Consider the following 15,630-nt stretch of genomic DNA (forward strand, 5'->3'; position numbering starts at 1 on the left):
ATGCGGGGGGGTTATTCATCTGAATGTACTGTACTGTATGGAGGAGTATGTTTATCAGTGTGTTCGCCTGTACCCAGCATGCGTGTGTGATCTTCAGAGAGCAGAAGGAAACCAAGAGTAAAGCAGTTACACGTGTCCCTTACCTGCACACTTCTTACAGATGACCACGCCCAGATTGACGGACACCCACTCCGGCTGCGGGGCACGACAGTCGGCGCAGCTCCTGTTGGCCTCGTTGAACCAGATCTTCTCCGCCACTTCATAGTCGGACAGTGTCTCGGCGATCGATTCTTGGACCGCTTCAATCCACTCCTCCTTCTCCCCTTCTGACTCGGCCGTGAAGCTGAAACAATTGATTTTTTTTGGCCCCCCACCCCACCCCCAAACACATGCCTCACTGTTATTGATTTGATTTGAGAGAGCAATTAAACAGCATAGTATCGCTTGGCAGGGTTACAGGGGTGTGCAGTATTTGGAGTAGTTTTGGTGGGGGGGGGTTTGCTGGGTCTGTATGTGTGATTGCAATAGATTTGGTGAAATTGATAGGGAGGAGGGGAGGAGGGGGGCAATGGGGCAGGTAAATCAATCTGTCTCACCTTGCACCGCTAAAATCTATAAAGTGCTAATGCAGGATATTTTTTCAGGAAATTATGTCTATATTAGACTCCGGAAAAGTTGAGAAATGGAGATGGAAAAGTACTACGAACATAACCCATTTACAGCTTCAATATACATTTTCAAAATCGTGCTTAACACTCTTGTTCCATCAGGACACGCATCAAGAGCTCTGTCAATTTGAAAGTGAGAAAAAAAAAATACAGAAACAGAAGGTTTCATTCCATACATGTCTAAAACCGACCACATGAAGGTAATTTGCCCATTTTAAATCGGATTATAAAGTAGATAACAATAATAATAATTTGCAAGCAAATATCATTAACACTGAAACTTCATTTCAGCAATACATTACACAGCACTATAAGGTCAAAAATAATGGACACACATGTCCAGTTAAGCGAAATCTTAATAGAAATCTTTAGACCACAGCACACAATCAGTGCACATACATAAATACAAGAAACCAGATTCCATGTACTGTAGTAACGTGGTTATTGGAAATCTTTGTATTCATGCAACAGGTTAGTAATGAGATTTATTATAGGAATTCTGCTCAGAAATGACAAATAGCCTGGCCATACCTTCTGTTTTCACAAAATAGATACTTTTCAAACCCAAGTCCTCTTTAAATTCACAATATAAATCGCATGATGACATACTCCAGAGCTCGTAATGCCACTCCTGCAGAAACTGATCTTTTAACCTCTGCTCAACTGCCAGGTTCAGCCGTTTGATATGATCACACCTCTGATGCAACCAAAGGTAGGAGAAATCACATTCATCTAATATTTGCTGAACAGATGTAATCCATGGTGATACATATGTTCCAGTGATGTATGAGTTAAATAAACAATTAAACATTACCCTGCTAAGCTTAGTTTCCTTCACCTTCAACAAACTCATCCAGTAACCAATTATTCTCTTTTTAATTACAATACATAGTGGGTATCTTCCTAACTCCTCATATATCACATTTTGACATTTTAACTTCAGGAATTTCAGATGTAACCTCTCTAAAATGGCTGTCTTCTCTAAATCCCATACTTTGCATGCATACAACATAACTGGTGTCACAAGCCAAGCAAAAAGCTCTAGTCTAATATCTATTAGTAAATCCAACTTCCTACACTTACACAGTAAAGCAAACATAGCTCCAGAGGCCCATTTATACCAAGTTCCTTGATAGCAATTTTAAATTAACCATTGTAATTAAATACAATACCCAAGTATTTGAAATTATGTACAATTACTGACTACTCATCATCACAGAATAATTGAGACTTCTTAACATCAGTTTTGTGATGGCAAAATATTGTAACTTTAGTTTTACTACTGTTTATGCTCAACTTCCATTTTTCCTGCAAAAATAACATATTTTATCACATTTTGAAGTCCTTCTTTTCTTGTGGCCATAATGATAGTGTCATCTGCATACATTAACACCATGAGTTTACTATAACTATCTATCATGGCATCACTACATCTAGCCGACCTGCATCCATTTTGTACAAAATCTTCCTCAAGATCATTTAGCCTATAAATAATGCAAATAATAGTGGGGATAAGTTTTCACCCTGTCTGACCCCAGTCAAGCTAACAGAAAACTCACAGGACTTAATATGGTTATATATTTTCACAATGATATTAAACAATGTACCATTAATACCTGCTTTCTGCAATTTAAACCAGAGTGCGTCTCTCCATACCGTATCAAATGTTTTACTATAGTCAATGAAAGAACAGAACAGGCTCCTTTTCTTAAGGCAGAACAGTTCAAACAGCATGTTTAAGTACAAATATATAATCAGCTGTGGAGTACCCATTTCTATTTTATCCCCATCCCTCTTATAGATTGGAACAATCTATACAAGAACAAGACCAGTTACTCAGTTTTTTGGGATTAACCCTGAGCTCAGGATCGTGTTGAACAATTTAATATGAACAGGTAAGAAGATGCAAGCTGTACTCTTAATGTATTCATTCAAAACTTTATCTGTGCCAGCAGCATTACCACTCTTAAGGCTCTTTGCAATTTCCTCCTCTGTAAAATCAGCATTTAGTGCCCCAGTAGCAAATATATGATCACTACTGACCTCTGTTAACTCATCCCTTTGGGGTTCAATATCCGCCAGGCTTTTGAAGTGCTCATAGAAGTCTTTCAACTGGACAGGACATTCTTTATCCTTATTATTGTCAGCCAACATATCCCAGTATAGCTTTGGGTTTTTTACCTTCATTTTCCCAAGCTCACTGTTAAATTTCTTTCTATGAGCTCTCTGTGCCTTAATCAATTCTCTTTTATATTCTTTACTTTTAGTCCTTAGGTTTTCCCCGTTTTCCACATTTTTACATTTATTATGCATCCTCTTTGCTTTAAGATATGCCTGTCTTTTACATCAACATTCAAAATTAAACCATGCTGTTTTTTTCATTTCATTTCCACATCTTTCTGGGGAAAGTAACTCGCACTATTAATCATGACTGTGCATATTTCATCAGTTATTTCATCCACGGACATAACATCCCAATTATGTAACAGATTACCCTCATTGCTTAAATGTATATTTTCTACATACTCCTCTCTTTTCTCCTGTGCCATTTACCAATTTCTGTCCCGTCTTTCATCACAGAATCCTGTGTGCAGTCATGATGAGTCACTGGTTCCCCCTTGTAAACTTTACAGCTCCCACACAACACCAATTCAATAATACAGTGCTTATCTGTGAACAGGCAATTAAAATCATGCACATAATTCTTTTTCACTGTGCCTAATATAAAGGGGGAACCTATCATGTAGTCAATCACAGTATTTTTTTTTTATTTTTTAGCCCTATCATTTGTTAGCCTTCGCCCAGTAACTTAGCCCACACACTAAGCTGTACAATGCCAGTGGATGGCTGTTCAGTTGCAATGCTCAGGATGGTCTTCATACTATATGTCTGTCTGCTTTGGTTTAGAAGAAACACAGGCAATATTGCATTGATGTGTTAAATTGTTGTATATTTAGAGATTTCCATTCTGTTACAAGTAAATATCATTTTAGAACCCAGAGAAAGCATATGCCATATTTTGTGAAGAAGCACCAAACCTTGGTTACAACTGACAATTACTAACTGTACTTACGGGTACGTTCTTGTCAGCACCAGAGAGATGGGGTGCCTGACAGACCCACCTGAAACCCCTGACATGTCTGTATCAGCCTGGATTAAAAATATCTAGCACATTTAAAAATATTTCCATTATTGTAAATTTTTGGTCACTTTAGGAAAGTCATCAAATGTCAGACTATTATAATGAAATTAAGGTTGCTATTAAATATCAAATCTGACCCAAACAGTTATTCTGTTCTGTCAGAAATAAGTGTGCATGTTTTGGATTGATTGGTACTTTGTCCCCCTAATTTCTTTCTCTTTGTCTGTTCTCTTGTTCTGTCATTATAATCTTGCAGAATTTCTGTTACACCTGTTGATCAGATGACAAAGTACATTGTCTTTGAAGACTGCCTGCTTGACCTTTTCAAGAAATACTTGTTTTGCTTTGCCTGGGCTCAGTGCTCTCTAGTGAACAGGTGGAGAAGTCAGCCACATGTGGGCAGCATTCCAGCTGGGATCCTTCATGTGTCTGCAGCCTTTGCCTTTACAAGGTCATCATTTGCTCAAATAAACAAGGTAACCTTATTACAGGATTAGCAATCAAAACATGGACATTTTTACTTGCATGTTAATTACTACAGGACTTACTTTTTCTATCCATTTCGTATCACTAGAAGCACTAGACATTTTTAAAAAATATTTATCACACTGAATAATATTATAGCATCCTCTTTCCCTGACTTTTCATAAATATAGGCCCATTTTACATGCTGGTATGCTTAGGCTTTCAAAATCCCTTTTGGAAATAAAGTTTTAAGCTGTTACTGCTGTTATTTCTATGAAACTGCCTCCAGCCTCACCTCTGGCCAATTGAGACATTAACAGGATATCCAATGACTGAGATGTTTACAACATATTCAGCTATTAGGGGGAAAAGGGCAGGGGCAAGGGGATATTTGCAATTCGCTCAAATGCGCCTATCGTAGTTATAAATTTGACTACCACCACATCCAAAAATAGTCACAAATTGCTTTCAAATGGTTGCACTCTGGAGCCCTGTACTACCGCTATAACAATATGCTCAACTTCCTAGGTACTGAATGCACTGAGGATTAAAGTGATCTGTAAAACCAACTATTACAATTACCAGTGTTCCTTTATGCAGCTTACGATATACTGGTACTGAAAACAGGAGCAGAGGCTGCTCATACAGGAGGTAGCTGGAGATCGTGTGGACCTGGTGGGGACATGCGTGCTGACTCTCCAGGTACAGTCGTCATGCACAGTGTTCTCAGCACCATGTGTGTTCCTTTCATTATTCAATATTGTTTGTTTTGTAAGATAATGTATGACACCCTATATTGTCCTTGGCGCACAGAAAGAAAGACATAATCCTAGTGCCTACCTTGACTCCTTATCTTCTTGTAACTAAGAATCAATTCAGAAATCTTGGCGTAATCCTGGACTTATTACCATCTAAAAAATATTGCAAGAGCCGGAGGATTCATATCTAAGCATGACCTAGAAAGGCTTACCTATCCCTTTGTCTCCCCAAAAAAAAGCTCTTTGGAAACAATAACTTGTTCAAAAAGCTGCTGACAGAGTTCTCACAAAAACTAAGTGAAATCCTACACTGGTTACCAATCTATCAGAAAATTGATTTTAAAATTGTGCTACTTGTCTACAAATCCCTCTGTGGTTTAGGGCATAAATATATCTCTGACATCCTTGTGTCACATGAACCTTCAAGGACTCTCAGGTCATGTCGGATCCAGTCTGCTAGCTGTCAAGAGTTAGAATAAAACAATGGAGAAGCAGCGTTTTGTTAACATGCAGCACAGACTGGGAATAACCTCCCAGATGATATTAGGCATGCCAAAAAACTGATTACTTTTAAATCTAAACTTAAAACTTTAATGTTCTGTGCTGCCTGTTCTGCCACATAATGAGACTTTTGATGCACTACTTTTTTTAATTATACTTTTTTCTTTTAAATCTTTTCTATTTTTTATTATTCTGCAAACCACTTTGAATTGCTACTGTACTTTTCCACTCTAGATAAATTGTCAATTTATCAATGTAATCTGAAATTCATTCTATATGAAATGAAAGTCACTCAGGATTTTATGAAATCATCGGTGTGTGCGTGTGCGTGTGTGTGCAAGACAGAGAGAGAAGAGGTACAGACTGCAGTCCTGACTGCTCACATGTGCCACCTGGTGGTTGTGGGTGCAGACTGCAGCTAGAGGTGGTTACAGTTGCCTCTGTGTGCTTCCGTCCCTCCCTCCATCTCTCACTGCCGCAGTTTTACCGCGGCGCAGCACCATTAACACTGCAGCAATTGCACGAAGTGAAAGCAGAGACATCTGTATGTTATGATTTTATTACCTATATTTACTCAAATTAAATACTTATTTATTTTGGAAATAACTTAACTATTAATCATATTTCCATTTATGTGTTCAGGTGTTTCCAAGAAACTCGACGCCCTCGGCAAAGAACTAGACTGCAAAGCTGTGGTTGCATGGCGACCATCAATCATAAACCACATGTTCTGGATGGCCGCTTCATCACAGTCAAGTAACGAAATGGTTGCCAAGTGGACCTCGGTGGTCAACCATGTCCAGAACATTCATGTCCATGAGAGCAACGACTTTCCCGCTTGCCTGCAACCATCCCTCACTGGCAAGGCAGTGGCTGAAGCCAAGTATGTATAAAAGAAGCATAACATAGTCCTTTTTAGATATTATAAGCCTTTCTATGAGTTGTAGGTGAAACTCACTCACTCACTCACTCACTCACAGGATCACAGTTAGCTGTGGGTGCACTCTATTTGGATGTGCCAACTTGCACTGAATTCTCAATCTAGGCTATTATGCTACTTACAGTTTCTTTTCAAAAAGCCTATGGCAATATCCAAATATAGTAGCTTACAGTGTAAGCTGTGCCTGCCAGCAAATCGCCTAAATAACTACATATGCAATACATGTCAAACACAAATGTGTAGGCTATAGAACATGGGGATGTGCAAATGAAGAGTGGCGCTTCGCATCTATGACACTGTGTCCTTGTTGTTGAACATGTATATTCGTCTGTCAAATCAACTTCCCTTCTCAGCTGTGGACATAGCACACAAACAGGACTCGCATCACTCAACTCAAATAACTGTGATTAACAAAACCCCTAAATGTATTGCTAATTTATTGGATATTTGTTGTCCTTGATGGATGTCTTGTTTCAAGGGGACATATTGTAGAACGGGAGATTTCCATTCCTTTCCTGATTATAAAGCAGGTCTAGGTGCTATATAAATACTGTGAAAGTATAAGTACTCTCAGTCCACAGAGAAATGCACACAGCCTGTATTCAGAAACTGTGCCTTTATACGAGCCGTTTGGACTTTCGTAAGGTTGTGATGTCACAATTGTAAGCTCACCGTTTCCCCTACCGTTGCCAAAGGGACCCCCTGCCTCTCCTGAAAGAAACGAAATATGTTTATTTATGTTATTTACTTAATTTATGTGCACTCATTTCATTTCAGCTCAGTTTGGGAGTCTCTACTGCGTTTGCTATCATTTATGGTCACGCTAGTTTCTCTCCTCTCCTCTGCTCTCTGTGTTACCTGTGGTTGGCCTGGGTGTGCGTCACTCAGAAAACAGTCAGCCAATCAGAAGAGATGGGCGTTAAGCAGACACAAAACGGCCTGTTTCAGCCTGAGTGAGACAGAGGGGCTGCATCCGTGGCTTGTACAGCTGCAACTATGTGATTTTGACTATAAAAACATGCAATTAGTTGTACATAGACCACAGAAATGAAAATATTAAACTGGGAGAGGGCAATAATATGACCTCTTTAAGAAAGAGATTGCAGCAGGGATAGCCATTTTCACCATTGCAATTTTATCCTCTACACTGCAAAAGAGAAAATAATGTGCTTGTCTTTTCACAGAGCACAAAGGCATGCGAGAAGCTCTGCAGTATCATCCTCCAGAAAAGCCTTCTACAGGACATCAGTAAAATAAGCCCAAAGTAACCTCTAAACCTCTTCTATAAGCTTTGTTCTCAAGTTCTGTCCCAAGAATCTAGTCTACTCCTTCACTGGAATGCTTTGCAGATGTGCGAGTGTTTTTTCTGTTTGATCGCATTTGTACTTAGATTTATATTCAAAGAATCCTTGACCCTAGTAAACTTCAATTAGATATTTCACTGGGATTTCACTTTCAGACTCCTTCTCACTGCCATCCATTACAATGAGAATGCTGACAGGCCCCAGGCAACTGATGCAGATGGAAATCCATGCTTCCAGATTAGCTACAGCAAGTGAAAGAGAGGTGACTACAGTGTTAAGGTCTTAAAAGATAAGCCTACCTGCCGTGAGTCAGTAAATTTTATACTCAAAGGCATTGTTGTAGTTGTTATTACTAATACAACATTCATGTGATTTAGGTGTAACTGTTGAATAAAATATCTCTGCATCATCATAAACACACAGAGTACATCGACAACCTCTTTGAGCTACTGTTCAAGGACGCCCTGATGCCGCCTGGGTACCAGAACCTACAGGGTTCCTACCCCCCCCCCCCCCTTAGCTCTCAGTTTGAGACCTAGACAAAGATGATGCTGTGTCGGGATACATGACTCACTTTGCTTCAAGAACATAAAACAACAGTGAGTATGACAATGTGGTATTTATAACTTTTTCATAAGCATTTATGATGTGTTCATGATGAAAGTCATTTTACATAACTCACATAATTCAAAGTCATACAGTCCAACAACTGGAATTGGCAATCTACATAATTGTGTTCCGCTATATCTAATTGAGCGAAGGACCCGAAGAATGCTTTGGAAGCTTTAGAAGGCTGTGGATCATTACCAGTAACTGGAAAGGAATTTCTTCTTCCTCTTATGGTGATGAGAAGCCAAGTTGATTTTGGCAACATGAAGAGTACGGTGGAGGCTCAGTCTACATATAATGGTGTAACCAGCCTCCTGACCGAATCACATCATTTGGTTATTTTATGGTAAAGTGTTCAGTTGAAGCTAATCCTACACAAGTCACTGCAAAATTACATTTTGAATGGATTCTTCATGTTCCATCAGACTGTATGACAAGGACTGAATTTGCTGACCTTATCTGATGGGGAGATGGTCATAATTTTAATCCATTTTGAAATTTTAATTGATTGTCTCGTCTTTTAAGGTGTGTTTGACTGAGAAGCAGGACTGCAAATGACCTGAGAGAGGAAGTTGATGCTCTGAATTCCTGTTCTGAAAGGGTGACCCCATGATTTAGATGTGGAGGAGCTCAGCAAGCAAATATATGCCACCATCATAGTTGGTTACAGCCACTACCACCCAATGCACATACACTAACAGACAAAATATCTTTACATTTCTAACCAGACAACAAATTAAGCCAATCTACTCCACTCCACTGAGCCTTTCTCTTCACCTGATGGAAATAAGCAACTCATTTCTGACTTTGCATAGACTTTTGTTAATTGGTTTATTTTGAATAGAGTATACAGAGTAATTATAAAAAACATTCGACTTTAAAAAGTTTGATTTAGATGGAAGGAAACTTGAATCCTGTGTATGTGCCTGTGGGGTCTGGGTACTGGGTGAAGGACAACACATACAATGCATACATCAACTGTGTGATAACACTTTGGAGAGGGCCCTTTTATAATGTTTGAACATTAAAAAAAGGTCCATTAAGAAGTTGTTGTCCAAGTTTGACCAGCCTTTGTAGAGCCCTGACCTCAACCCCATCCAACACCTTTGGTTTGAACTGGAACGCCGACTGCGAGCAAGTTTGGCTGAATACGAGTAAATCCCTGAGAGGCTCAACAACACATGGGTGTGACATTCAAGTGTCCACATACTTTTGGCCTTATAGTGTATTTTGGAGGTGCAGGTTTAAATGATATCAAACCATGTGCATTTTGAATACAGAATTCAGGATCCTCCATACCCTGATCAGGTCACTGGGACTTTTTCATAACAGGAAAGAGTTAGGAAGTAATAAGTCACATTTAGAAACAGGTACAACTAGTACTCATAAATGCAAAATATAAAAACATTAAAAATCTAAGAATATTGCATACATATAAATGCCTGAACAGTTAAAGCTCCCAAATTGGATGTCTTTCAAGAGCCTTTATGTACATGTATCTGTGGCATCGCTGACACCACCTGTCTCTCAGTCTAGCTATGTCTCACTCATCACTTTTCCAGACTGAAGATATGAAAGACACACACACACACACGCATTTCCCAGGATATGTCTGGATATGTCTATTACAGCCTAATGAGCACTTATGAAGATACCTTGCAGGGATAGACGACACAAGTTTCTGAGGGAGAGGATGGTGTGTGTATTTTGAAGAAGTTGCTGCATGCTCTGTGTAAAAGTTGGCTAAACATATGATAACTGTATGTAACAAGCAATCTGTGCGCATGTGTGAGCTTAAGTTAAGACAGCGAGAACGACAGCGATGGCCAGATATATAAAACTGAGAGGAAAGACAGAAAGGAGAGACTCCTGATTTGACTGAAAGAACCACTTAGAAAGGAGAAATTGGACCACTGGTCTCCATGGCAACCTGACGACCAGTGTAAAGTAAGACTGAAGATGAGGGGGAAGGACACAGGGGTGGGGAGGGGGAGGCTTTCGCCAGTGGCAGAGGACGTGCACCAGCCCAGCCTCGCCCAAGCAACCCAGCAGAGATCGATAGGTTGATTGGGTTCAGCCGTTCTGTGCCCACCAGTCTCTGCCCTGGGCCCGTCTAAAGAGATGACTGCTCACATCGTCTGGTGAACTAAAACATGGCCTCCAAAACCACAGAGGGACAAAGAGAGGCAGGAGGCAGCATAAGAGTATACAGATGTTCCCAAGGTGCAGAGCTTTGGATATGAAGTGAAGGCTGGTCTCAGATGAGGCCGCAAAATAAACTATACTTTTACTGACCACAGGTGGTGAAGAGCAGAAAAAGAAAATAGTAATAAGTAATAAAAAAGAAAACTTGAATCAAACACCTACATCAAAGGAGACCTCTCACAATCCTTTGAAATGACTGTATAATGAAAGAAATGTAAGAGGTGGACTAGAAGTAAAATTACTATGTTTTACATGCTCACAATAATTAAATTGCTGCCTCTGTTCTGATTATAAATTTAGTTATGGCTAAGCTGTTTATAAGCAATATTTTTCGCTGAAATTACAACTTTCAGGGAGTCTTGTATATTGTTGAAATATGTCAATCACCCTCACAACCACAGGCTTCAGGCTTCAGTCATCTCCTTCCCTGCCACAAACTACAATCATAGAGCTCTTGTGTTATTCTACACTGCTCCTCTGTAATTATCTGGAAAGTTATTAAAGTTGAAAATAAACCAAGTGTAATGAGCAGTGTATTCCAAAAAGACGGGAAGAATTATTTTCTTGCTTTGTCATGTTGCAGAAATTATACATTTTTATTTAAAAATGTGTCTCTTAACTTTTAGTTTACACTGACCCACATGACCTTCATGGTGTAGAGTTGGTAATACTATGCAATCAATTTCAGGGTTCCCCACTGACGCAAGGACTTTGTATCAGTCCCCACTCATGAAAATGTATTTTATAATACATGTGTGGTGACAATTAAATCAGGTAATCCAATTTTGATGTGCAATGGCTTGATATTCTTTGAAAAAACAGTTTTAAAAATTCTCAGTTATAGTGAGCGCATTAAATCTTAAGTTTATTCCCACTGGTGTCCTTTATTGTGTTTGATGTTTAAGGCCTTTATGTTCTGCTACCCCACATACAGTACAACATGTGAGTGAGGAAATCTAATTCTTCTTCATGAATGATGAATGGGCATATGGCTCCCTTCTGCATGCATGCATAATGTACATAACGGTAAAAGTATAAAAAATATAAAGTGCTAATACTGTTAAATAGGAGTTTTTGTTGAAAAAAATGAAATTTAAATGTTAAATATAAGGGGCAGTTAATTAGTATAAGCTGAGGAGCATCATTGTTTCATTTAAAATGTAGGTGACACGACAACTAGTCATTCCCAAAAGTAGGTTGCTATGCTAAGGTTGTATGGTTGCTAACAAGAGGGTTACATGTGTAACCCAGGTTCTCTGAATAGTAGTATCTCTGCAGCCTACATTCCCTTATGTACAGAGCCAGAGAACGTGGGTTGCACATGTAACCATTTGTTTGTTCTATACAGCTGATTTTAAAAAGGTCAAATATATCTGAAATATCAAGACTTTGAAAGCCAGTCGCTAACACCTTCAAAGTAAATACTAAAAAAACGCATTGCAACAGCCAAAAATGAAAAATAAATTAGTTATTCCATGACAAAGTCATAAATAAGAGGTTAAATCAGTCACAATCACCACAAAAAATATACAAGATGTTGAGATAAGATGAAAACACTTTGAGGTAAAACTGGCAGATATTTCACAAAGATAAATCAATCAAGCAATTTATCTAAAGTGGGATTTAGCCTACTTAAAGTGGTATTTAAGAATGCATGAGAAGGTAAAAGATGAGTGAAGAAACAGAGTGTATTCAGTTACTATAGTGACTGAGCCCAAAATTGCTTGAAGGCTCAAAGTAAACTGCAAGTATTAAATCAGAGCAGAACAGTACTGTTTTACAGGAACATCTGTTGAAACACATAATAATCTAGCATTTGTTTGTCTGACCACCACACAACACAAGGTTGGACTCGGTTTTGGTTGGTTAAACCACACATGGCCTATTAACCAAGCCTCTAATGTCATGTGATGCAGTGCCTGGGAAGTAAAGAAATGCAGAGATCAAGAGGGTAAATAAAAACCAAAACACTATGAAAGGGAAGTTACAAGGTCAAACACTTATCCCTAGTGGTATCTATGCAGACACTTTTGATTTTATGTGTCAAGTTTTACCTATCCACCTCAGAGAATTGTGAGTGGATTTGAAAGCAATGCTTGTGTTTGTGCAGCTCAAAGCTCTGAAAAATAAAAACTGAACAGCTCAAAAGCAACCTGCCCTTCCAGAAACAATGCCTCCAACGCTCAGGATAATCCAAAGAAAAGACTTTTAATTAGGAAACATTTTTTTTTTGTCAAAAGGTAAAAAAAATAATTGTGAAAACTGTCCACGCTTTTCAATATACGCCAGGCAAACACCAAACAAACCAGGCAAACATGGATTTTCTGTAATATGCCCTTGAGCTACGCATTTATCTGTAGCTTTACTTTAGTAGAGAGAGCAAAAAAAAAAAAAAAAAAAAGTTTTTCTTTTCTGCAAACTTGAGTGTCTTTGCCTGGTAACATCTCTCCTCTCGGCCTAATTGTCATTCTCTCGACTCATAAAAGTCTGCTATTGTATCTACCACAGCGGACTGAACGCTCTGTCCATTTAATGGCAGCAAAACAATGGAAAAGCCAAAGTGAGTCTCCACAGCTTAAAGTGATTAGATGAGTTTCTCACTAATCCCCACCTTGAGCAGGTAGGAGAACGCTCCCAGGGCTACCAATCGATTTGATCCACACACGCACACACACATACACACACACACAATAAAACCCTTTCAGCAATTACCTCATCAAAACAATTCGGGAGACCTGAGCTCATTTTAATTCAGCCTCTTTTTTTGTTCCACACAAAATGGCAATTACGTCCAGCGTATTAACGAAGCTGCCAAACGATGGGACCATTAAGGGAGCTGACACAAACAGATCGATCGGACATACAACAGACAGGTAGAGGAATGGGGAGGGGGGGGGGGGATCTTTACACGAGGCGATGGGCAAAAAAGGGAAGGGGTAAAAAAAAAAAAAAAAAGAAGAGAAAATAGTGAACAAGCACACACAAACAAACAAGCCGTGCTTTGTCCAGGCAGCTGTGACAGTTGTATTCTAAATGGGCCATTACAGCACAAACAAGCAGTGTGCTCATTGATTGTAGGGCCTCAGGGACTGGAGTCACCTCAAAGGCTTTGTGCCCTACTGAGGAACACATACTGTAAAAAAAAAAAAAAAAAAGTCCAATGGGAGATTTCGTTAAAAAATCCTGATCGATAATTAGTGATTTTTGTAGCATGTAGCATGTATGCTGCGATGACTAATAAGTGTGTGTTTTGTGTGGTGGCTGTGCTGTTTGAGATTTGACAGAAGAAGATGGTGTTAGCTACTAAAATGCAGTCAGAGAGAAGTCAACAGAAGATCCTCTGTCTCTCATTAGAGCTGAGTCTTTACTCTTTGACATACTTGCTCATTTGTTTTCACAACTTGCTTCTCAAAGTAAAACCAGTTCAATATTTTGTATTAATGTGTTCTTTTATATTAAAAAAGTAAATAAAACTGGTTAAAATGAGTGTGAATTCCATTTAAAATGATTTACTGTATCATTAATTGTTTGTGACGTATGGTTATGGGATAGACACAGAAAAAAAGTGTTACTTTGTAGCCTTTTAGTTCGTATTCATTTCAATTTCAAACTAACTTTACAGCACTTTATGAATGAATCAAAAGATGTAAACATGAAGTCATATAGACTAAAAGGTTATTCGGTGATTGCACAGTTTTGGTGAGTGTCATCCTGTAAGTCATGCTGCACTTTTTACTTTTACTTTTTATTGTACCTTACAGTATGTGTTCATTTGTTTCTATTGGTGTCACAGCTCCCAAAAAAAAAACTGTATATGAGCATTTTTAGTCAAAAATACGACTGGACCTAATACGTCCAGTATAATACATAAAAGCCACTTGAGAACATTCGCCTTGAGTACACTTAGTGGTTGGCTCAAATCAAGGTCGGCTAACAATCCCATCACAAACAAACTGCTCCAGAGTTTGTTTGGGACCAGACTGAGACAACTTCCATAAAGAGTGTCAATAGGGAGTACAGATCTGTCCAAAAACAAACTAGAGTTTAATTCAACCAAACTAAACGAGACAGGTTTGAAAATGTCCCAAGGGTGCTTTCACACCTAACTCTATCCCTTAATGTGCTTTCATGAGACCAGCTGAAAAGGTAGGCCTCAGTCCGCTTGACTTTGGGGCAGGTTTTTTGGTGTGAAAACAAAACAGAACCACAGAACAACAGAGGATGTGCTACTCAAAAGCTAAACTACTATTAAATCCATTTGCTGATCATGAACTGTCAAGCAGATCTTGTGAGAACTCTATAACTGAATGGTAACATGTATGCGCATCAGCATGATGCAGGATGGTGGCAGCCACAAAAACCAATGAATGTTTCCTGGCAGTTCTGGTTCATCAAACCATCATGAACAAGAGCAGCACTAGCTACAGGGCAGCAATGTATTCTTTTGTTTCCTTGATCTGGACCAAATGTACCTGACTAGAGGTGTGACAACATCCTAAGCATGAATTATATATGACCTTCAAATCCCAAGAATTACATTGCTCCAATTGGTTCAAAATAATAAGCAGCAAGTTACATTCTTCTGTCTATAATTTGTTCTTTCATTGCTCACTTGACCTTTAATTTCTAAATAGATATGCAGCTGATTTTTCCTTTAAACAAGATAATACTTTAATATTTGCACATTTTACTGGAATAAAGACAGTAAAGAAAGGATGGCAGATAAGCAGGTTGTAGGTACAACGAAGAAATTAATAAAACAAATATTTTCTACATGGCTATGTCTCATTAAAATGCTCTGTCAAGCTTTTGAAAACATTACGGTTTGGATTAATTCTCCAATTCTCAGGAAAAACCACGGTTATGAAAAAGAAAAATAGGCCAATCTGATATGACCATGAATATTCTTTCAAGTATCATAAACTCTAATCGCACTATGAGACTCTTAATACCATACATGTATAAGAGAAGATTAACCAAAATGCTTGCCCTCACCTTTTAGCTGTGAATTGGATGCTTTATGAGATATGATTATTGA

The 15,630-nt window shown here is 38.6% G+C and overlaps 1 protein-coding gene and 1 long non-coding RNA gene across 11 annotated transcripts in view; one reads left to right on the forward strand and one right to left on the reverse strand.

Annotated features, from left to right (window-relative positions):
• The window catches only part of arap2 (ArfGAP with RhoGAP domain, ankyrin repeat and PH domain 2), a 139,354-nt gene that overhangs the window by 77,176 nt on the left and 46,548 nt on the right, over positions 1 to 15,630 (reverse strand). For all 4 annotated transcript variants that reach the window (XM_044341054.1, XM_044341055.1, XM_044341057.1 and 1 more), the window contains one exon: positions 144 to 343. In XM_044341054.1, the coding sequence (XP_044196989.1) occupies positions 144 to 343 (200 nt within the window). The remainder of the gene's footprint in view (positions 1 to 143; positions 344 to 15,630) is intronic.
• Positions 251 to 11,435, forward strand: LOC122973489. 7 transcript variants are annotated; one of them, XR_006400038.1, is made up of 7 exons: positions 251 to 4,977; positions 5,880 to 6,078; positions 6,177 to 6,417; positions 7,659 to 7,738; positions 7,934 to 8,040; positions 8,202 to 8,377; positions 8,913 to 11,435. It is a non-coding gene; the product is annotated as an uncharacterized LOC122973489 (long non-coding RNA). The 7 variants fall into 7 exon arrangements; XR_006400040.1 differs by having other exon boundaries at positions 251 to 4,286; positions 4,876 to 6,078; XR_006400039.1 differs by having other exon boundaries at positions 251 to 2,563; positions 4,170 to 6,078.

The sequence above is a fragment of the Thunnus albacares genome, chromosome 22, assembly GCF_914725855.1.
Source record: "Thunnus albacares chromosome 22, fThuAlb1.1, whole genome shotgun sequence".
NCBI classification, from domain to species: Eukaryota; Metazoa; Chordata; class Actinopteri; order Scombriformes; family Scombridae; genus Thunnus; species Thunnus albacares.